This window comes from Haliotis rufescens, unplaced genomic scaffold, assembly GCF_023055435.1.
Source record: "Haliotis rufescens isolate VD_foot unplaced genomic scaffold, xgHalRufe1.0.p SCAF_1, whole genome shotgun sequence".
Taxonomy (NCBI): Eukaryota; Metazoa; Mollusca; class Gastropoda; order Lepetellida; family Haliotidae; genus Haliotis; species Haliotis rufescens.
Window position 1 is genome coordinate 866,217 of NW_025963779.1, and position 23,352 is coordinate 889,568.

The following is a 23,352-nucleotide window of genomic DNA, read 5'->3' on the forward strand; positions in this document are numbered from 1 at the left end:
TATGAAATTTTGGAGTTCGATAGTCACATGTTTTCGTTGTACAAAAGCATTGAAAACTGTTCATTGTCATGTCTCATAAGGCCACAAGGTTGCGCTGAACTCAGTTTTTCGTGTGACCGCCCCGGGCAGCAATCACGGTTCTGCATTTCCCCGGCACTGACTGAATAAGTGTTCGAATCCTGTCCTGCGGGATTCTGCACCATTTTGCTTGTAATACGTTGGCCAGTTGAGGGAGTGTCTGATGCGTGTTCAGACGATGACGTACACGTTGATCGAGTTAATTCTCTCTCTCTCTCTCTCTCTCTCTCTCTCTCTCTCTCTCTCTCTCTCTCTCTCTTGACACATTTAATTTTGCGTTATATATCAACACTTAATTTTAGAGCGTATCATTAGCCTTCTACATTATGTAGAATGCTATACCATCTGCCTACACATCATGTAGAATGCTATACCATCAGCCTACGCATTATGTAGAATGCCATAATATCTGCTTCACATTATGTAGAATACTTTACCATCTGTCTACACATTATATAAAATACTGTATCATCTGTCTATACATTATGTAGAATACTATACCATCTGTATAAACACACTTTGTACACGGTATATGTGACCCGTGAAGATCCGGGGTGGAATAGGTCTTCAGCAACCCATGCTTGTCCCCGTGAAGATCCGGGGGGGAATAGGTCTTCAGCAACCCATGCTTGTCCCCGTGAAGATCCGGGGTGGAATAGGTCTTCAGCAACCCATGCTTGTCCCCGTGAAGATCCGGGGTAGAATAGGTCTTCAGCAACCCATGCTTGTCCCCGTGAAGATTCGGGGTGGAATAGGTCTTCAGCAACCCATGCTTGTCCCCGTGAAGATCCGGGGTGGAATAGGTCTTCAGCAACCCATGCTTGTCCCCGTGAAGATCCGGGTTGGAATAGGTCTTCAGCAACCCATGCTTGTCCCCGTGAAGATCCGGGGTGGAATAGGTCTTCAGCAACCCATGCTTGTCCCCGTGAAGATCCGGGGTAGAATAGGTCTTCAGCAACCCATGCTTGTCCCCGTGAAGATCCGGGGTAGAATAGGTCTTCAGCAACCCATGCTTGTCCCCGTGAAGATACGGGGTGGAATAGGTCTTCAGCAACCCATGCTTGTCCCCGTGAAGATCCGGGGTGGAATAGGTCTTCAGCAACCCATGCTTGTCCCCGTGAAGATCCGGGGTGGAATAGGTCTTCAGCAACCCATGCTTGTCCCCGTGAAGATCCGGGGTGGAATAGGTCTTCAGCAACCCATGCTTGCCGTAAATGTCTTTTCGCGTGAAGTTTAGTAAGAATAATAGCTTACCAGTTGCTGGTATGCCACGAATGTATACATGGTACCTGTGATGTGTTAAGGATGGGTGATACACAGCTGAAGATACAGATAAAGGTATTAACGCCTTAAATGTGTTGCCTCACTAACCTGAGATGTGTGCTGCTGGGGGGTATTCGTGATAAACTGCGCCAGTGGGCTAGCATTAGTCCGGACAGGTACAAGTGCGCGCACGCACGCACGCACACACATACACGCACACATACATACACGCACGCACACGCACGCGACGTTAAATGAATTATCAAATTTTAAAATGATCACGCCACTTGAATTAACAAAAACGTGTTTAGATCGTTATCAATAGCCGGATATTACAAGCTATTAACATACATATAGCACACAGTGAGCACAATTACCGTATAGTGTATATCAACATTATTAATCAGTAATACATTACACGGCATTTGCCTGCAGAAACGAAGTGATTGTTTTTCGATGTTTTCACACAACAAACATTTAAAAAACATTGTTTACATAAAACAGGGTCTCTTCTACCGAATGGATTTCACAATTAAACACAACAAAGGGAGTTAATGAGTTGTTGTTATAATAACCATGGCAATTACACAATTAATATATTTGAAATATGAAATATCTTTACAGGCAGTTTTGGTGTTGTCTGTGTACCTGCATGCACGTGCAGTATAGAGACGGCCTCGCCCTTGTCGGTCACTGTCTGTCATGGACATGAGTTGTTACCCTGTCATGGCATGACAACACGATTATTTTGATACAGAAAGGAATAAAATCACTCTGGTAAATTAGTATTAGCAAAACTACAGTTCAGTTGTGTTTCACAGTAAATATCTCAGTCCCTCTAAGTTATACTTCAATAGAAAGAAATACACCTCTCGCTGTCTAATCGCTCAACGTCCATGAACTACCTACTGCTCACAATTACTTTAGAACTAGGACTTTAATATTTGTGTACACGTTTAATATTTTATAATGATGAATATATTACAATTTACATGAAATTTAAAGTCACGCAAATTGTGATATGTTTAAGATTTTACAGTATTACTGTGTCACAATACGATGGATAAAATCAACATGACAGTTCATTTAATTTCTTACACAGATCTATCCAGATGTAAAGAAGTCAAAGGTCAAGGTTTTCTTCTTGGCAAAAATGACCCGCTGTCTTCAAATACAGCTCCACCCAAGTTACTGGCAATATCACGTGATTAAAACCAGGCGCACTCTTTTACATTTCAAATGGAGGCGCGCTGAGGATCGAACTTGCAATGTAAGGTAATTGTTGATGAGTGACATCAGCGTCCACAAGGATAACTTCCACGACCAGATCGAGTGTGTATAGACTTAGGAACACACGCATGTAAAGCCACGCTCTGATTTCGGTCTGTAAATAATCAGACCGCCTCCGTGGTGGAGTGGAGACAGAGTCTTCCCGGAGAGTGGAAGGTCGGGGATTCGAGGCCCGGCCGCGTCATACCAAAAGACGTTTAAAGATGGTACTTGTTGTCACCCTGCCTGGCGCGCTGCATTGATGGACGAAAACAAGGACTGGTCGGCTCGGTGTGTATATACACCTCCAAAACACACATCACTTAAACGTGACTATTCCTAGAATACTATAAATACAACTTGTATATTCATACAATATCATGTATACAAACTTGTATATTCCTTCAATACTATAAATACAAATTCCATATTCCTTCAAACTATTATTACAAACTTGTATATTCCTTCAATACTATGAATACAAAAGTGTCTATTCCTATAATACTATAAAAAACAAACATGCATATTCATACAATACTATGAATAGAAACTTGGATATTCCTTCGATAGTGTGAATACAAACGTGTATATTCATACAATTCTATGAACACAAACTTCTATATTCCTACAATACTATGAACACAAACGTGTCTATTCCTACAATACTATGAACATAAACTTCCATATTCCTACAATACTATGAACACAAACTTCCATATTCCTACAATACTATGAATACAAACTTCCATATTCCTACAATACTATGAATACAAACGTGTCTATTCCTACAATACTATGAATACAAACGTTTCTATTCCTACAATACTATGAACACAAACTTCTATATTCCTACAATATTATGAACACAAACTTCTATATTCCTACAATACTATGAACACAAACTTCTATATTCCTACAATACTATGAATACAGACGTGTCTATTCCTACAATACTATGAACACAAACTTCTATATTCCTTCAATACTATGAATACAAATGTTTCTATTTCTACAATTCTATGAACACAAACTTCTATATTCCTACAATACTATGAATACAAACGTGTCTATTCCTACAATACTATGAACACAAACTTCCATATTCCTACAATACTATGAACACAAACTTCCATATTCCTACAATTCTATGAATACAAACTTCCATATTCCTACAATAATATGAATACAAACGTGTCTATTCCTACAATACTATGAATACAAACGTGTCTATTCCTACAATACTATGAACTCAAACTTCTATATTCCTACAATACTATGAACACAAACTTCTATATTCCTACAATACTATGAACACAAACTTCTATATTCCTACAATACTATAAATACAAACGTGTCTATTCCTACAATGCTATGAACACAAACGTCTATATTCCTTCAATACTATGAACATAAACTTCCATATTCCTACAATACTATGAATACAGACGTGTCTATTCCTACAATACTATGAACACAAACTTCTATATTCCTTCAATACTATGAATACAAATGTTTCTATTTCTACAATTCTATGAACACAAACTTCTATATTCCTACAATACTATGAATACAAACGTGTCTATTCCTACAATACTATGAACACAAACTTCCATATTCCTACAATACTATGAACACAAACTTCCATATTCCTACAATACTATGAATACAAACTTCCATATTCCTACAATACTATGAATACAAACGTGTCTATTCCTACAATACTATGAATACAAACGTTTCTATTCCTACAATACTATGAATACAAACTTCTATATTCCTACAATACTATGAACACAAACTTCTATATTCCTACAATACTATGAACACAAACTTCTATATTCCTACAATACTATGAACACAAACTTCTATATTCCTACAATACTATAAATACAAACGTGTCTATTCCTACAATGCTATGAACACAAACGTCTATATTCCTTCAATACTATGAACATAAACTTCCATATTCCTACAATACTATGAATACAAACGTGTCTATTCCTACAATACTATGAACACAAACTTCTATATTCCTTCAATACTATGAATACAAATGTTTCTTTTTTCTACAATTCTATGAACACAAACTTCTATATTCCTACAATACTATGAATACAAACGTGTCTATTCCTACAATACTATGAACAAAAACTTCCATATTCCTACAATACTATGAATACAAACTTCCATATTCCTACAATACTATGAATACAAACGTGTCTATTCCTACAAGTTTCTATTCCTACAATACTATGAACACAAACTTCTATATTCCTACCAAATAGAATACTGTGTAGAGTTTTTTGTCCACCAAGATTATCGATAGCTGTCAGTAATGTCTCCCTTAAACCATCATATAAGGTACATTCGAAGAAGAAATGAAATGAATTTTTATAAGGAGCTCCGCATTTACAGGAAATAGTGTCAGGTAAGTTAACACGAAACAGGCCGGAATTTAGTGTGCTACAATTGTGTCTCAGTCTAGTGTACAATATGTTTGTAGATGTCTTGCCGCACTTATACTGCATAGGTGGTGGTGGTGGCTACTCAGATGCGACAGCTTTAAAAGAAGATATTGACTTACTATCCCTTATTTCTGATGGTAGATTATTCCATTGGCCAAAAGTATCTATAACATAAGACCTTTTAAACATAGATGTCTGTGCAAATGGTACAACAAAACCCTGGCGTTTTCTGAGATTATGATTGACGATCTGTGACACAGATGGTGGTATAAGATCAGTTACACATGAAGGACATTGATTATTTATTATTGGATACATAATTACAAGTTTGTTGACGTTTTCTCTATACGCTAAAGGCTGCCATCCAGCTTCGTGATACAGGCTGCGACGGGATGAAAATTTAGTTAATCCTGTCACTGGATTGTCTGGTCCAGACTCGATTATTTGCAGAGCGCCGCCATATAGCCGGAATATTGCTGAGTGCGGAGTTGAACAACAAACAAACAAGATATGCTACAAAATTTATTTGCGCCGTGAGAGTTCTGGGGCATCGCGTCGAGTTGTCGGCTGCTACACGCATGCGCATATGAACTCGAGCTACCACGAGCCCAGAAACGGCCATGCCATCGTCAGTCGCTCTGGGGGTGTGAGAATAGAGGTCTATAGCTGATGACAGGTCAAAAATACTCTGCTACACGTTAAGAATGGCGGGGTTATGGCGATCGTATCTCCGGGTTCTCAACAAGTACCCGTGGAGGACAACATGCGCCACTACAGGTAACTCCAACTGAGACCTAGCCGACAAGCTGGGCTTAACTCACTTACAATTGGAGTAGACGTAATTCGTTTAAAACTAGAGACGAAATCGAAGCAAACGCACTTGTTATTTGAATAGATCACACTTAAAGACACTATCAAAGACTTGTTATTTATACATCTGATTCTCAGACAATAAGCTCATATATAATATAATATATTTCAAATAGTATATGTTTACTATGCTATCAAGGACTTTATATTTTAAGAATAATCTTAAATATGATCAGATTAAATATGAAATTGTTAGCTGGGCTATCCCTCGTATTAGGTTGTCCTGGAGTTCATGTGTGTCCTAGAGTTCATGTGAGTGCTAGAGTTCATGTGTGTCCTTGAGTTCATGTGTGTCCTAGAGTTCATGTGTGTGTCCTAGAGTTCATGTGTGTGCTAGAGTTCATGTGTGTCCTAGAGTTCATGTGAGTGCTAGAGTTCATGTGTGTGCTAGAGTTCATGTGTGTGCTAGAGTTCATGTGTGTGCTAGAGTTCATGTGTGTGTGCTAGAGTTCATGTGTGTGCTAGAGTTCATGTGTGTGCTAGAGTTCATGTGTGTGCTAGAGTTCATGTGTGTGCTAGAGTTCATGTGAGTGCTAGAGTTCATATGTGTGCTAGAGTTCATGTGAGTGCTAGAGTTCATGTGAGTGCTAGAGTTCATGTGTGTGTGCTAGAGTTCATGTGTGTCCTAGAGTTCATGTGAGTGCTAGAGTTCATGTGTGTGCTAGAGTTCATGTGAGTGCTAGAGTTCATGTGAGTGCTAGAGTTCATGTGTGTGCTAGAGTTCATGTGTGTGCTAGAGTTCATGTGTGTGTGCTAGAGTTCATGTGAGTGCTAGAGTTCATGTGTGTCCTAGAGTTCATGTGTGTGCTAGAGTTCATGTGTGTGCTAGAGTTCATGTGTGTGCTAGAGTTCATGTGTGTGTGCTAGAGTTCATGTGAGTGCTAGAGTTCATGTGAGTGCTAGAGTTCATGTGTGTGTGCTAGAGTTCATGTGAGTGCTAGAGTTCATGTGTGTGCTAGAGTTCATGTGTGTGCTAGAGTTCATGTGTGTGTGCTAGAGTTCATGTGAGTGCTAGAGTTCATGTGTGTGCTAGAGTTCATGTGAGTGCTAGAGTTCATGTGTGTGCTAGAGTTCATGTGTGTGCTAGAGTTCATGTGTGTGCTAGAGTTCATGTGTGTGGTAGAGTTCATGTGAGTGCTAGAGTTCATGTGTGTCCTAGAGTTCATGTGTGTGCTAGAGTTCATGTGAGTGCTAGAGTTCATGTGTGTCCTAGAGTTCATGTGAGTGCTAGAGTTCATGTGTGTGCTAGAGTTCATGTGTGTCCTAGAGTTCATGTGAGTGCTAGAGTTCATGTGTGTCCTTGAGTTCATGTGTGTGGTAGAGTTCATGTGTGTGCTAGAGTTCATGTGTGTGCTAGAGTTCATGTGTGTGCTAGAGTTCATGTGTGTGTCCTAGAGTTCATGTGAGTGCTAGAGTTCATGTGTGTGGTAGAGTTCATGTGTGTGGTAGAGTTCATGTGTGTGCTAGAGTTCATATGTGTGCTAGAGTTCATATGTGTGCTAGAGTTCATATGTGTCCTGGAGTTCATATGTGTCCTGGAGTTCATATGTGTGGTAGAGTTCGTGTGTTTGGTAGAGTTCATGTGTGTGTCCTAGAGTTCATATGTGTGGTAGAGTTCATGTGTGTGTCCTAGAGTTCATATGTGTGGTAGAGTTCATGTGTGTGTCCTAGAGTTCGTGTGTGTGCTAGAGTTCATATGTGTGCTAGAGTTCGTGTGTGTGTCCTAGAGTTCAAAGGTGTGTCCTAGAGTTCATATGTGTCTTAGAGTTTTCATGTGTTTGAGAGTTCATATATGTGTGTCCTAGAGTTCATATGTGTCCTGGAGTTCATGTGTGTCCTGGAGTTCATATGTGTGGTAGAGTTCATATGTGTGCTAGAGTTAAGGTAGTTATACTTGCCTCAAGAAAAAGTGTGATCTCAGTTTGTTTTCAAATAAGGTTGGACTTGTGTCAAAGGCTCCATGTTGCAATATACGAGGATATGTTCTGTGTGTCAAAGTACTTTGTGTGTTCTGTGTGTCGAACTACCTTGTGTGTTCTGTGTGTCGAAGTACTTTGTGTGTTCTGTGTGTTGGAGTACTTTGTGTGTTCTGTGTGTCAAACTACTTTGTGTGTTCTGTGTGTCGAAGTACTTTGTGTGTTCTGTGTCGAACTACTTTGTGTGTTCTGTATGTCGAAGTACTTTGTGTGTTCTGTGTGTCAAACTACTTTGTGTTTTGGAGTACTTAGTGTGTTCTGTGTGTCGAAGTACTTTGTGTGTTCTGTGTGTTGGAGTACTTTGTGTGTTTTGTGTGTCAAACTACTTTGTGTGTTCTGTGTATTGGAGTACTTTGTGTGTTCTGTGCATCAAACAACTTTGTGTGTTCTGTGTGTTGAAGTACTTTGTGTGTTCTGTGTATTGGAGTACTTTGTGTGTTCTGTGCATCAAACAACTTTGTGTGTTCTGTGTGTTGAAGTACTTTGTGTGTTCTGTATGTCGAACTACCTTGTGTTCCTGTGTGTCGAAGTACTTTGTGTGTTCTGTATGTCAAACTACCTTGTGTTCCTGTGTGTCGAAATACTTTGTGTGTTCTGTGTGTTGGAGTACTTTGTGTGTTCTGTGTGTCGAAATACTTTGTGAGTTCTGTGTGTTGGAGTACTTTGTGTGTTCTGTATGTCTAACTACTTTGTGTGTTCTGTGTGTAGAAGTACTTTGAGTGTTCTGTGTGTTGGAGTTCTTTGTGTGTTCTGTGTGTTGGAGTGCTTTGTGTGTTTTGTGTGTCGAAGTACTTTGTGTGTTCTGAGTGTCAAAGTACTTTGTGTGTTCTGTGTGTCGAAGTACTTTGTGTATTCTGTGTGTCCAACTACTTTGTGTGTTCTGTGTGTCGAAGTACTTTGTGTGTTCTGTGTGTCAAACTACTTTGTGTTTTGGAGTACTTTGTGTGTTTTGTGTGTCGAAGTACTTTGTGTGTTCTGTGTGTTGGAGTTCTTTGTGTGTTTTGTGTGTCGAAGTACTTTGTGTGTTCTGTGTGATGAACTACCTTGTGTGTTCTGTGTGTCGAAGTACTTTGTGTGTTCTGTATGTTGGAGTACTTTGTGTGTTCTGTGTGTCAAACTACTTTGTGTGTTCTGTGTGTCGAAGTACTTTGTGTGTTCTGTGTCGAACTACTTTGTGTGTTCTGTATGTCGAAGTACTTTGTGTGTTCTGTGTGTCGAAGTACTTTGTGTGTTCTGTGTGTTGAAGTACTTTGTGTGTTCTGTGTGTTGGAGTACTTTGTGTGTTTTGAGTGTCGAAGTACTTTGTGTGTTCTGTGTGTCAAACTACTTTGTGTTTTGGAGTACTTAGTGTGTTCTGTGTGTCGAAGTACTTTGTGTGTTCTGTGTGTTGGAGTACTTTGTGTGTTTTGTGTGTCGAAGTACTTTGTGTGTTCTGTGTGACGAAATACCTTGTGTGTTCTGTGTGTCGAAGTACTTTGTGTGTTCTGTGTGTCGAACTAATTTGTGTGTTCTGTGTGTCGAACTACCTTGTGTGTTCTGTATGTCGAAATACCTTGTGTGTTCTGTGTGTCGAAGTACTTTGTGTGTTCTGTGTGTCGAAGTACTTTGTGTGTTCTGTGTGTTGGAGTACTTTGTGTGTTTTGTGTGTCGAAGTACTTTGTGTGTTCTGTGTGACGAACTACCTTGTGTGTTCTGTGTGTCGAAGTACTTTGTGTGTTCTGTGTGTCGAAGTACTTTGTGTGTTCTGTGTGTCGAAGTACTTTGTGTGTTCTGTGTGTGAACTACCTTGTGTGTTCTGTGTGTCGAACTACCTTGTGTGTTCTGTGTGTCGAAGTACTTTGTGTGTTCTGTGTGTCGAAGCACTTTGTGTGTTCTGTGTGACGAACTACCTTGTGTGTTCTGTGTGTCGAAGTACTTTGTGTGTTCTGTGTGTGAACTACCTTGTGTGTTCTGTGTGTGGCTGCAGGCACCCTGATGATGGCTGGTGATGGAATCAGTCAGTTGGTGGTGGAGAAGACAGAACTGAGGGACTATGACCTGGCCAGGAGTGCCCGCTTCCTGGTGTTTGGCACGGTCGTCATCGTAAGTCTCACACCTGGAACTCTGTGTATGTATGACAAAAAGCAACATTCAGTGTTGAAACAGTGTTGAATGCAATATGCCTCCAGGACAGCACAACGAGTTCACTGATGTAATCAATTGTGAACTGGGAATAAGTTGTGCCCAGGTACTGTTTCTGCTGCTGATGTCACATATTGATGGTAGAAGGCTGTCTGTTGCCAGTCATCTGGAAGTAATACCTTTACCCTGTCTGTGATGTATCCATGGGAAACACTAAAGTTACAGTATTTACAATTACAGTGTCAAGCACTGTCCTGTTCAGATTAAATACGATTGATGAAATATAACATCAGGACAATTACTTTCTGAACTGACCCGTGAAGACCTGGGTCAGACTAGGTCTTCAGCAACCCATGCTTGCCATAAAAGGCGACATGTTTGTCTTAGAGGAGACTAACGGGATCAGGTGGTCAGGCCTGCTGACTTGGTTGATGCATGTCATCGTATCCCAATTGCATGGATCAATGCTTATGATGTCAATCACTGTATTGTCTGGTCAAGACTCAATTATTTACAGACCGCTGTCATGTAGCTGGAATATTTCTGAGTTTGGCGTTAAACAACAAACAAACAAACATTGTGAACTTGACAGTTGTAGCCAGGTATGAACATCTGCTTGTGTGGTAGGGACCAGCACTCCGTGGATGGTACATGAATCTAGATCGACTCTTCATTGGGAAGAAGGCGGCACCAATCAAAATGATGCTTGCAGATCAGGTGAGTCCAGTGATGATGATGATGATGATGATGATGATTAATGGCTGGGATGTGTGGTGTCAGATACTACTTAACTAAACTAAACATAATAATAGAATTTTTTTATAATATCAAACTACGGATGAAACAGTGACCCAAGTACTCAAGTACTCTAAGAGTTATCTCTTAGTTAACTCCCTTTCTTAGCCACACTGGACAACAATGTTCAACTGTGTGGCAATACTTCAAACTGTCAGATGATAAAACAAACATAAAGCGCCCAATTATGTTTCTAGGTTTGTCAGCACCATGCCCCTGCTCGTGGGTTTCACCGAAGTGGTAAACGTCTGAGACCTGCATCACTTCGGGCTTTCCTCCCATATTAAGCTGACACGCCGTGCTATAACTGGAATACTGTTAAAAGCTGTGTTAAACCCAACTCACTCACTCTCTCAACACTTCTGCTGCATGCTGTATCCTCCAAGTCAAGTGTTGGCAGCAAGACTCCTCCTGCTTGGCCCAACTAGATAGATTCAGCTGGTTTGTGAAGTTGAATATAATTCAGATTTTGTATGAAGGTTCTCATCTAGGGTGAGCTGTGAAGCAACAGTATATTACAAACAAAATAAGATATGTTATTGAGTATTTCTATGTAAAATATAATTCTGTTGTCTTTTTAAGGATTGTTAAACAACCTGGATTGGGGTTAAATTCAGCCTCAAACGCCACTATTATTGACAAACAACTATTATTCACTAACACCAGTGTTATTGACAAACGCCACTATTATTGCCAAACAACTATTATTCACTAACACCAGTGTTATTGACAAACGCCACTATTATTGACAAACAACTATTATACACTAACAGCAGTGTTATTGACAAACGCCACTATTATTGACAAACAACTATTATTCACTAACACCAGTGTTATTGACAAACGCCGCTATTATTGACAAACAACTATTATTCACTAACACCAGTGTTATTGACAAACACAACTATTTGTGACAAACAACTATTATTCACTTACACCAGTGTTATTGACAAACACAACTACTTGTGACAAACAACTATTATACACTAACAGCAGTGTTATTAACAAACGCCACTATTATTGACAAACAACTATTATTCACTAACACCAGTGTTTCTGACAAACGCCATTATTTGTGACAAACAACTATTATTCACTAACACATGTGTTATTGACAAACGCCACTATTATTGACAAACAACTATTATTCACTAACACAAGTGTTACTGACAAACGCCACTATTATTGACAAACAACTATTATTCACTAATACCAGTGTTACTGACAAACACAACTATTTGTGACAAACAACTATTATACATTAATACCAGTGTTATTAACAATTGCCTCTATTATTGACAAACAACTATTATTCACTAATACCAGTGTTACTGATAAACGCCGCTATTATTGACAAACAACTATTATTCACTAAAACCAGTGTTTTTGACAAACTCCGCTGTTATTAACAAACAACTATTATACACTAACAGCAGTGTTATTGACAAACGCCACTATTATTGACAAACAACTATAATTCACTAACACCAGTGTTATTGACAAACGCCACTATTATTGACAAACAACTATTATACACTAACAGCAGTGTTATTGACAAACGCCACTATTATTGACAAACAACTATAATTCTCTAACACCAGTGTTATTGACAAACGCCATTATTATTGACAAACAACTATTATTCACTAACACCAGTGTTATTGACAAACGCCGCTATTATTGACAAACAACTATTATTCACTAACACCAGTGTTATTGACAAACGCCACTATTATTGACAAACAACTATTATTCACTTACACAAGTGTTACTGACAAACGCCACTATTATTGACAAACAACTATTATTCACTAATACCAGTGTTACTGACAAACACAACTTTTTGTGACAAACAACTATTATACATTAATACCAGTGTTATTGACAAACGCCACTATTATTGACAAACAACTATTATACACTAACACCAGTGTTATTGACAAACGCCGCTATTATTGACAAACAACTATTATTCACTAAAACCAGTGTTTTTGACAAACTCCACTATTATTAACAAACAACTATTATAAACTAACAGCAGTGTTATTGACAAACGCCACTATTATTGACAAACAACTATAATTCTCTAACACCAGTGTTATTGACAAACGCCACTATTATTGACAAACAACTATTGTACACTAACAGCAGTGTTATTGACAAACGCCGCTATTAGTGACAAACAACTATTATTCACTAACACAAGTGTTACTGACAAACACCACTTTTATTGACAAACAACTATTATTCACTAACACCAGTGTTATTGACAAACACAACTACTTGTGACAAAGAACTATTATACACTAACAGCAGTGTTATTAACAAACGCCACTATTATTGACAAACAACTATTATTCACTAACACCAGTGTTTCTGACAAACGCCATTATTTGTGACAAACAACTATTATTCACTAACACAAGTGTTATTGACAAACGCCACTATTATTGACAAACAACTATTATTCACTAACACAAGTGTTACTGACAAACGCCACTATTATTGACAAACAACTATTATTCACTAATACCAGTGTTATTGACAAACGCCGCTATAATTGACAAACAACTATTATTCACTAAAACCAGTGTTTTTGACAAACTCCACTATTATTAACAAACAACTATTATACACTAACAGCAGTGTTTTTGACAAACGCCTCTTTTATTGACAAACAACTATTATACACTAACACAAGTGTTATTGACAAACGCCACTATTATTGACAAACAACTATTATTCACTAACACCAGTGTTATTGACAAACACAACTATTTGTGACAAACAACTATTATTCACTAACACCAGTGTTACTGACAAACGCCACTATTATTGACAAACAACTATTATTCACTAACACAAGTGTTACTGACAAACGCCACTATTATTGACAAACAACTATTATTCACTAACACCAGTGTTATTGACAAACGCCGCTATTATTGACAAACAACTATTATTCACTAACACCAGTGTTATTGACAAACACAACTATTTGTGACAAACAACTATTATTCACTAACACCAGTGTTATTGACAAACACAACTACTTGTGACAAACAACTATTATACACTAACAGCAGTGTTATTGACAAACGCCACTATTATTGACAAACAAGTATTATTCACTAACAGCAGTGTTAATGACAAACGCCACTATTATTGACAAACAACTATTATTCACTAACACCAGTGTTACTGACAAACGCCATTATTTGTGACAAACAACTATTATTCACTAACACAAGTGTTATTGACAAACGCCACTATTATTGACAAACAACTATTATTCACTAACACCAGTGTTACTGACAAACACAACTATTTGTGACAAACAACTAATATACATTAATACCAGTGTTATTAACAAACGCCTCTATTATTGACAAACAACTATTATTCACTAATACCAGTGTTACTGATAAACGCCACCATTATTGACAAACGACTATTATTCATTAACACCAGACCCCCAATTTTTGATTTCATGGGTCGTGACTGGAAATAGGAGTAATGAAACGGTGTATACTCAGTGTACTGAACTGTTAGATCTAATCATTACTTTTATTATAGGAACTTTATATTTCTTGTCAATAATTTTGGTACAATTAATGTTACTGTGGCTCCCTTAAGATGCAATATATATTTTTTTCTGCGTCCATTCCATGTATTTGTGCATTCTGGACGCACATTCCTGCATTCCTGTTATTGAAAAACACATCAGCCGTGTATATGTAGGTTATAATGAGAATGGAGTTCTGTGGGTGCCTGAAGTCCACACCTGCAGGGACACCTGGCCAGGTGCCATGTTGGAAGTGTAACTTGGTTTGCTCTGTTTTCAGTCTTTCTTCGCTCCTCAAGTCCTAATGGTGTTTCTGACTGGAATGGCAGCGTTCCGAGGGGACAGTTTCCACGACATCAAGCAGAAGGTCAAACAGGTACATCACACTGTAGGAAGTGTAGTCTGTAGTGTGTTGGCAGCAGCGTATACGTGATCACGTCTGGACCTGACCATCCATTTATTGACTTATTAACTCCGGAGTCCCTCCGTCCTACCATAACTTTTGTCACACTTGATAGTCTCTTGTGGGCATTTTCCTGAGACGCTCACAAAACAAGCAACATAATGCTAATAATGCTTAAGCTTGCATGTAAAACAATTACAAAGTCATTTGGTCATGTTTGTAGATTATTGTCTTGAAGAAATATGTATGTGTAATTGAGTCAATAGACCAGGGAAGCTGTATCTTATAAACTGTAGCCTTCCGGTGTGTTGGATGTCCATCATGGCACGATATGAAAGGAAAACCACATTTGTATTACGTTTAAATACAGTCTGGTTGTCCTCTCAATAAAACATGCTGACTGTGCTAAAAGATATGCTTCTCAAACAAGAAAGGCATATTTGAAAAAGAAATGTGCATTAATGTCTTTGAATTTGGCTATGCATTACTTTTTGTATTCTGTATTTGGTCAGTTAGAGGACAATATGTGTTTTATTCTGTCAGTTACAGGACAATACGTTGCAGAGGGGTATAGTGCAGTAGATGGAACATTAAAAAAAGACAGTCTGCGGGTTGGGAGGTATTTATTTCTGTCCCCGACAGTCATATGGCGATGATATACGGACAAGGTTTTCACCCCTGTGGATGTACTGGGGTGTGTCTGTCCCTGCCCACAGCAGCGACATGCATGTATAGTGAGACCTTGGCACTATTGCTTTCCTTGTCCTTAGTCGTGCAGAGTTAGTGGCAGTGTAAGCTTCAGTGTATTAGAGGGGGAAGAGAAAGGTAGAGTTGCATAAGGCCAAGCTGACTGGCCAAGGCTATTGTATTAAACAATGGACGGGTCAAGAAACAATAGAAAAGAGAATGGAATAACCTGTCCACCCTTAAACTGAAATACCTAAGACCTAATAGAGAAGAAGTGAAAACTAGCCAAGTGCATGACACTTGACCATCGACAACTAATGGTCAATCAACCTGAAATGGACCCAAAGTAAAAAATATAAAAAGCTGAAATATACATATACAATATATACAACTGCCTGCCACAATATGTGTTGTATTGCGTCAGTTACATGGCAATTTGTGTTGTATTGTGTCAGTTACAGTACAATATGTGTTGTATTGCATCAGTTACATGGCAATATGTGTTGTATTCTGTCAGTTGCATGGCAATATGTGTTGTATTCTGTCAGTTACACGACAATATGTGTTGTATTCTGTCAGTTAAAGTACAATATGTGGTGTATTGCGTCAGTTACACAACAATATGTGTTGTATTCTGTCAGTTACAGTACAATATGTGTTGTATTGCATCAGTTACATGGCAATATGTGTTGTATTCTGTCAGTTACACGACAATATGTGTTGTATTCTGTCAGTTAAAGTACAATATGTGTTGTATTACATCAGTTACACGGCAATATGTGTTGTATTGTGTCAGTTACAGTACAATATGTGTTGTATTGCATCAGTTACATGGCAATATGTGTTGTATTCTGTCAGTTACACGGCAATATGTGTTGTATTCTGTCAGTTAAAGTACAATATGTGTTGTATTGCATCAGTTACATGGCAATATGTGTTGTATTCTGTCAGTTACAGGACAATATGTGTTGTATTGTGTCAGTTACACGACAATATGTGTTGTATTCTGTCAGTTAAAGTACAATATGTGTTGTATTCTGTCAGTTACAGGACAATATGTGTTGTATTCTGTCAGTTACAGGACAATATGTCTTGTATTCTGTCAGTTACAGGACAATATGTGGTGTATTGCGTCAGTTACACAACAATATGTGTTGTGTTGCATCAGTTACACGGCAATATGTGTTGTATTGCGTCAGTTACAGTACAATATGTGTTGTATTGTATCAGTTACACGGCAATATGTGTTGTATTGTGTCAGTTACAGTACAATATGTGTTGTATTGCATCAGTTACACGGCAATATGTGTTGTATTGCATCAGTTACACGGCAATATGTGTTGTATTCCATCAGTTACATGGCAATATGTGTTGTATTGTGTCAGTTACAGTACAATATGTGTTGTATTGCATCAGTTACACGACAATATGTGTTGTATTCTGTCAGTTACAGAACAATATGTGTTGTATTCTGTCAGTTACAGGACAATATGTCTTGTATTCTGTCAGTTACAGTACAATATGTGGTGTATTGCGTCAGTTACACAACAATATGTGTTGTATTGCATCAGTTACACGGCAATATGTGTTGTATTCCATCAGTTACATGGCAATATGTGTTGTATTGTGTCAGTTACAGTACAATATGTGTTGTATTGCATCAGTTACATGGCAATATGTGTTGTATTGTGTCAGTTACAGTACAATATGTGTTGTATTCCATCAGTTACATGGCAATATGTGTTGTATTGTGTCAGTTACAGTACAATATGTGTTGTATTGCATCAGTTACACGGCAATATGTGTTGTATTGTGTCAGTAAAAGTACAATATGTGTTGTATTGCATCAGTTACACGGCAATATGTGTTGTATTCTGTCAGTTACAGTACAATATGTGTTGTATTGCATCAGTTACACGGCAATATGTGTTGTATTCTGTCAGTTACAGTACAATATGTGTTGTATTGCATCAGTTACACGGCAATATGTGTTGTATTGCGTCAGTTACACAACAATATGTGTTGTATTGCATCAGTTACACGGCAATATGTGTTGTATTCCATCAGTTACATGGCAATATGTGTTGTATTGTGTCAGTTACAGTACAATATGTGTTGTATTGCATCAGTTACACGGCAATATGTGTTGTATTGTGTCAGTTACAGTACAATATGTGTTGTATTGCATCAGTTACACGGCAATATGTGTTGTATTGTGTCAGTTACAGTACAATATGTGTTGTATTGCGTCAGTTACAGGACAATATGTGTTGTATTCTGTCAGTTACAGGACAATATGTGTTGTATTGCGTCAGTTACACAACAATATGTGTTGTATTGCGTCAGTTACAGTACAATATGTGTTGTATTGCGTCAGTTACAGGACAATATGTGTTGTATTCTGTCAGTTACAGGACAATATGTGTTGTATTCTGTCAGTTACAGGACAATATGTGTTGTATTGTGTCAGTTACACGGCAATATGTGTTGTATTCTGTCAGTTACAGGACAATATGTGTTGTATTCTGTCAGTTACACGGCAATATGTGTTGTATTGCGTCAGTTACAGTACAATATGTGTTGTATTCTGTCAGTTACACAACAATATGGACTACACTGTGGAGTAGACATGAAGCTGTGCTGAAGAGCATTCAGTCTATTCATTGTTTGTGTTTCCTTTTTCAGGACTACCTTACAATTCTGATGACAAATTACAAGGTAAGGAAATCTGCAACACCTCATATACTAAATAAGCATTCACTTGGAGGAAACTGCAGCTGTATTCACAGAGACCTCCTTCTTGAGGGGTTGAAAAATCCATCTCCATTACCCAGTTAATTTGTGATTGTTTGCTTACATATATGCATATTCTTCACACACAATCTTCACACAAAGACTCAACACACAGTCCTCACTCACAGACAAACCCTACAGTCTCAACTAACGGACTCCACACACAGTCTCCACACACAGTCTCCACACCATCTCCACTCACTGTCTCCACACCATCTCCACACACAGTCTCCACACAGTCCACACCATCTCCAAACACAGTCTCCACACAATCTCCACACACTGTCTCCACACCATCTCCACACACAGTCTCCACACAGTCTCCACACACAGTCTCCACACACAGTCTCCACACACAGTCTCCACACCATCTCCACTCACTGTCTCCACACACAGTCTCCACACACAGTCTCCACACCATCTCCACTCACTGTCTCCACACCATCTCCACACACAGTCTCCACACAGTCCACTCACTGTCTCCACACACAGTCTCCACACACAGTCTCCACACCATCTCCACTCACTGTCTCCACACACCATCTCCACTCACTGTCTCCACACCATCTCCACACACTGTCTCCACACCATCTCCACACACAGTCTCCACACAGTCTCCACACACAGTCTTCACACACAGTCTTCACACACAGTCTCCACACCATCTCCACACACTGTCTCCACACAATCTCCACACAGTCTCCACACAGTCCACACACTGTCTCCACACACTGTCTCCACACACAGTCTCCACACACTGTCTCCACACAGTCTCCACACCATCTCCACACACCATCTCCACACACTGTCTCCACACAGTCTCCACACACAGTCTTCACACACAGTCTCCACACACAGTCTCCACACACTGTCTCCACACACAGTCTCCACACACTGTCTCCACACAGTCTCCACACCATCTCCACACACCATCTCCACACACTGTCTCCACACAGTCTCCACACACAGTCTTCACACACAGTCTCCACACACAGTCTCCACACGATCTCCACACACTGTCTCCACACCATCTCCACACACTGTCTCCACACAGTCCACACAGTCCACACACTGTCTCCACACCATCTCCACACACAGTCTCCACACGATCTCCACACACTGTCTCCACACCATCTCCACACACAGTCTCCACACAGTCTTCACACAGTCTCCACACGATTTCCACACACTGTCTCCACACACTGTCTTCACACACAGTCTCCACACACTGTCTCCACACGATCTCCACACACTGTCTCCACACCATCTCCACACACTGTCTCCACACACAGTCTCCACACAGTCCACACAGTCCACACACTGTCTCCACACCATCTCCACACACAGTCTCAACACACTGTCTCCACACCATCTCCACACACAGTCTCCACACACTGTCTCCACACAGTCCACACACAGTCTCCACACGATCTCCACACACTGTCTCCACACAATCTCCACACACAGTCTCCACACACTGTCTCCACACAGTCTCCACAGTCCATACACAGTCCACACAATGTCTCCACACCATCTCGTCACACAGTCTCCACACACTGTCTCCACACACAGTCCACACACTGTCCACACAACGTCTCCACACCATCTCCACACACTGTCTCCACACACAGTCTCCACAGTCCACAAACAGTCCACACGTCTCCACACCATCTCCACACACTGTCTCCACAACATCTCCACACACTTTCTCCACACACTGTCTCCACACAGTCTCCACACACTGTCTCCACACACAGTATCCACACACTGTCTCCACACACAGTATCCACACTGAATGTCAGGGTTGTTTTTGCAGGTGTGGCCGGCTGCACAGCTCATCAACTTCTACCTCATCCCACTTCAACACAGGTTTGTTCCTTCATCCTACTTCAACACAGGTTTTTAACTTCATCCCACTTCAACACAGGTTTGTAACTTCATCCCACTCCAACACAGGCGTGTTCCTTCATCCCACTTCAACACAGGTTTGTTCCTTCATCCCACTTCAACACAGGTTTGTTCCTTCATCCCACTTCAACACAGGTGTGTTCTTTCATCCCACTTCAACACAGGTGTGTTCCTTCATCCAACTTCAACACAGGTGTGTTCGTTCATCCCACTTCAACCCACTTCAAGACAGGTGTGTTCCTTCATCCTACTTCAACACAGGTTTGTTCCTTCATCCTACTTCAACACAGGTGTGTTCCTTCATCCCACTTCAACACAGGTGTGTTCCTTCATCCCACTTCAACACAGGTGTGTTCCTTCATCCCACTTCAACACAGGTTTGTTCCTTCATCCTACTTCAACACAGGTTTGTTCCTTCATCCCACTTCAACACAGGTGTGTTCCTTCATCCCACTTCAACACAGGTGTGTTCCTTCATCCCACTTCAACACAGGTTTGTTCCTTCATCCCACTTCAACACAGGTTTGTTCCTTCATCCCACTTCAACACAGGTGTGTTCCTTCATCCCACTTCAACACAGGTTTGTTCCCTCATCCCACTTCAACACAGGTTTGTTCCTTCATCCCACTTCAACACAGGTTTGTTCCTTCATCCCACTTCAACACAGGTTTGTTCCTTCATCCCACTTCAACACAGGTTTGTTCCTTCATCCCACTTCAACACAGGTTTGTTCCTTCATCCCACTTCAACACAGGTGTGTTCCTTCATCCCACTTCAGGGCGGTCGGGTAGCCTAGTGGTTAAAGCGTCAGCTCGTCACGCCGAAGACCCGGGTTCGAATCCCGACATGGGTACAATGTGTGAAGCCCATTTCTGGTGTCCCCCGCCGTGATATTGCTGGAATATTGCTAAAAGCGGCGTAAAACCAAACTCACTCACTCACTCACTCATCCCACTTCAACACAGGTTTGTAACTTCATCCCACTTCAATACAGGTGTGTTCCTTCATCCCACTTCAACACAGGTTTGTTCCTTCATCCCACTTCAACACAGGTTTGTTCCTTCATCCCACTTCAACTCAGGTTTGTAACTTCATCCCACTTCAATACAGGTGTGTTCCTTCATCCCACTTCAACACAGGTTTGTTCCTTCATCCCACTTCAACACAGGTTTGTTCCTTCATCCCACTTCAACACAGGTTTGTTCCTTCATCCCACTCCAACACAGGTTTGTTCCCTCATCCCACTTCATCTCTGCTAAATGGCATCTGATAATATTTTTTTTATTTGATGTTTACATGATATACAGCTTTTCCACTGGAAGAGAGGCCAGTCACATGACCACGAAATTGACATTCATAAGCATATGAATGACATTGACGTTCATACGTTGTTCATGAAATGATGTAAACGCTGAAGAACTACCTCCACTTTCCTTGCACAATCGTAGTTTCAACTCGAGCGATCTAGTCTGACAAGGACAGTCTGCAGCAATCTTGAGTTGACCTCAGTATCTATCTTTTATAACCACCTTTCAATGATTGGCCAACTGATTAATGATGACTAACACATGTAACTGCCACATGTTCATTAACAACTTCGGAAATCTCTCGCATATTACAACACGCTGTCATTGTGACTGACTTACTGAGGTAGTTCTTAACAGACCTTTCTCCCCCAGTGATGATATTGTTTGAAAATATGTGTTGTGTCCGATGGTCCTGTGCAGCCAAGCAGGGCACACATCCTCTCACGTCACCTCTCTTTTTAGGGAACCATTTTATTCCATGATACAGCTGGTTGTTGTACGGCTGTCAGTGTAAACATGAAGTCACATGAATCGATCTAGCGCTACATCCCTCGAGGTAGAAAATAGTGATATAAAAAATTATAAGAATTGACTTTCACTTTGTGTGAGTTCATTGGAGCATGAACCTTCATAGAGTGAGGGCCAAACATTGTATGAACGTTGTCGCAAGCTCCAATGTTAATAGTTTGGCCCTCACTCTATGAAGGTTCATACTCCAATGAACTCACGCAAAGTGAAAGTCAATTGCATGTTTGTGCCTTCATCCCAATTCGTTCCTGCTGAATGACATCTGATATTGCAGGTGTCTTAGAAAACGTGACCAACTCCAATGCCACTGGGTTCTAACATCTGAAGTGTCTACGGTCTAGGTCATCTTAGAGGTTATCCTTGAATAGAAATAACTGATCAATATTCAATTCCTTCTGAGGAAAGCTAGGGACATGGCATTTTCTGGTTTAAATTCTAAGTATGTGTTTCCCAAAACTTCTTGAGACTTAAAGTGCATAGTGGCATGTTAGAACTGTCATGTCTTTAGGAAATGGGCGTGAAAGGGCTGCTCATGTATGTGCCCGTAGTTTTCCATGTGGACAGTGGCTGTATGTTGCACAACAACAGAATGTAAGTATGTATCTATTTGATGCACCATTAGTGTCAGGATGTCATTTTAAAGACTCTATGGTGTTTTTTCAGAGTTCTGTTTGTCAACTTCGTGGCCCTGGGATGGAATACATACATGGCCTGGATGTCAGAGAAGAAGTGAGGTCGGGTCGCCCTCTCTCAAGATTGGGCATCAAGGGACTTACCTGACTAAATTCCAGGTTCTACCCTTGCCTAAATTTGCTGGAATTTCTGGGCTCTTTCATATCCATATTCTGATCGATAATCAAAATCTATATTGTAATAAAACAGGTCTTACTTCATGAAGTGTGTCAGATCAGGTGAGCACCTTGATTAAAAACATGAAAAGATTTAGAAAATATCTGTTAACGCCGAGTTGGCAGTACACATGCTTTGCAATTCCTGCAGTTGACAGAAATCTGCACGACAGTTTACAAACCGGATGTCGATTTCGTTACGTGATTTTGATTTGAGTGTGCATAGACTCGTTAGTCCAGCCAAACTCCATAATTCCAGCCTAGTTCGGCAAAGGTGGAAAATGGACATTTATAGTCAGTTAACGCCCTTGCCTCGGGAAGATGGAGCTGTCACTCGAGGTCAGGTTGTCACCTTTGCTGTCAGTGGTTGCCTGCCCCTCTGGCGTCGTAGAACTTCGTCATGACATGACCTTCACACCATGACCTTCATGACAGGACAACTGCTGCTTGACCAGGACACGGGCTGACACCATTGG

At 40.1% G+C, this 23,352-nt stretch overlaps 1 protein-coding gene across 1 annotated transcript; it reads left to right on the plus strand.

The window, feature by feature from the left end:
* The first annotated feature begins 5,656 nt into the window (after positions 1-5,656).
* Positions 5,657-23,065, plus strand: LOC124124181 (protein Mpv17-like). The gene is made up of 7 exons (XM_046487280.2): positions 5,657-5,852; positions 9,888-10,003; positions 10,670-10,759; positions 14,683-14,778; positions 18,178-18,210; positions 20,102-20,154; positions 22,692-23,065. The coding sequence occupies exons 1-7, from the start codon at positions 5,780-5,782 to the stop codon at positions 22,759-22,761; spliced, it is 531 nt and encodes a 176-aa protein (XP_046343236.1). The 5' UTR covers positions 5,657-5,779; the 3' UTR covers positions 22,762-23,065.
* Positions 23,066-23,352: the final 287 nt, after the last annotated feature.

Excerpts from the sequence above, each read along its gene's own strand:
- LOC124124181 (XM_046487280.2), top strand. The coding sequence starts at position 5,780 with ATGGCGGGGTTATGGCGATCGTATCTCCGGGTTCTCAACAAGTACCCG. Across the intron at positions 10,760-14,682 it reads AAATGATGCTTGCAGATCAG|TCTTTCTTCGCTCCTCAAGT; the intron begins GTGAGTCCAGTG and ends CTCTGTTTTCAG. Across the intron at positions 14,779-18,177 it reads TCAAGCAGAAGGTCAAACAG|GACTACCTTACAATTCTGAT; the intron begins GTACATCACACT and ends TTCCTTTTTCAG.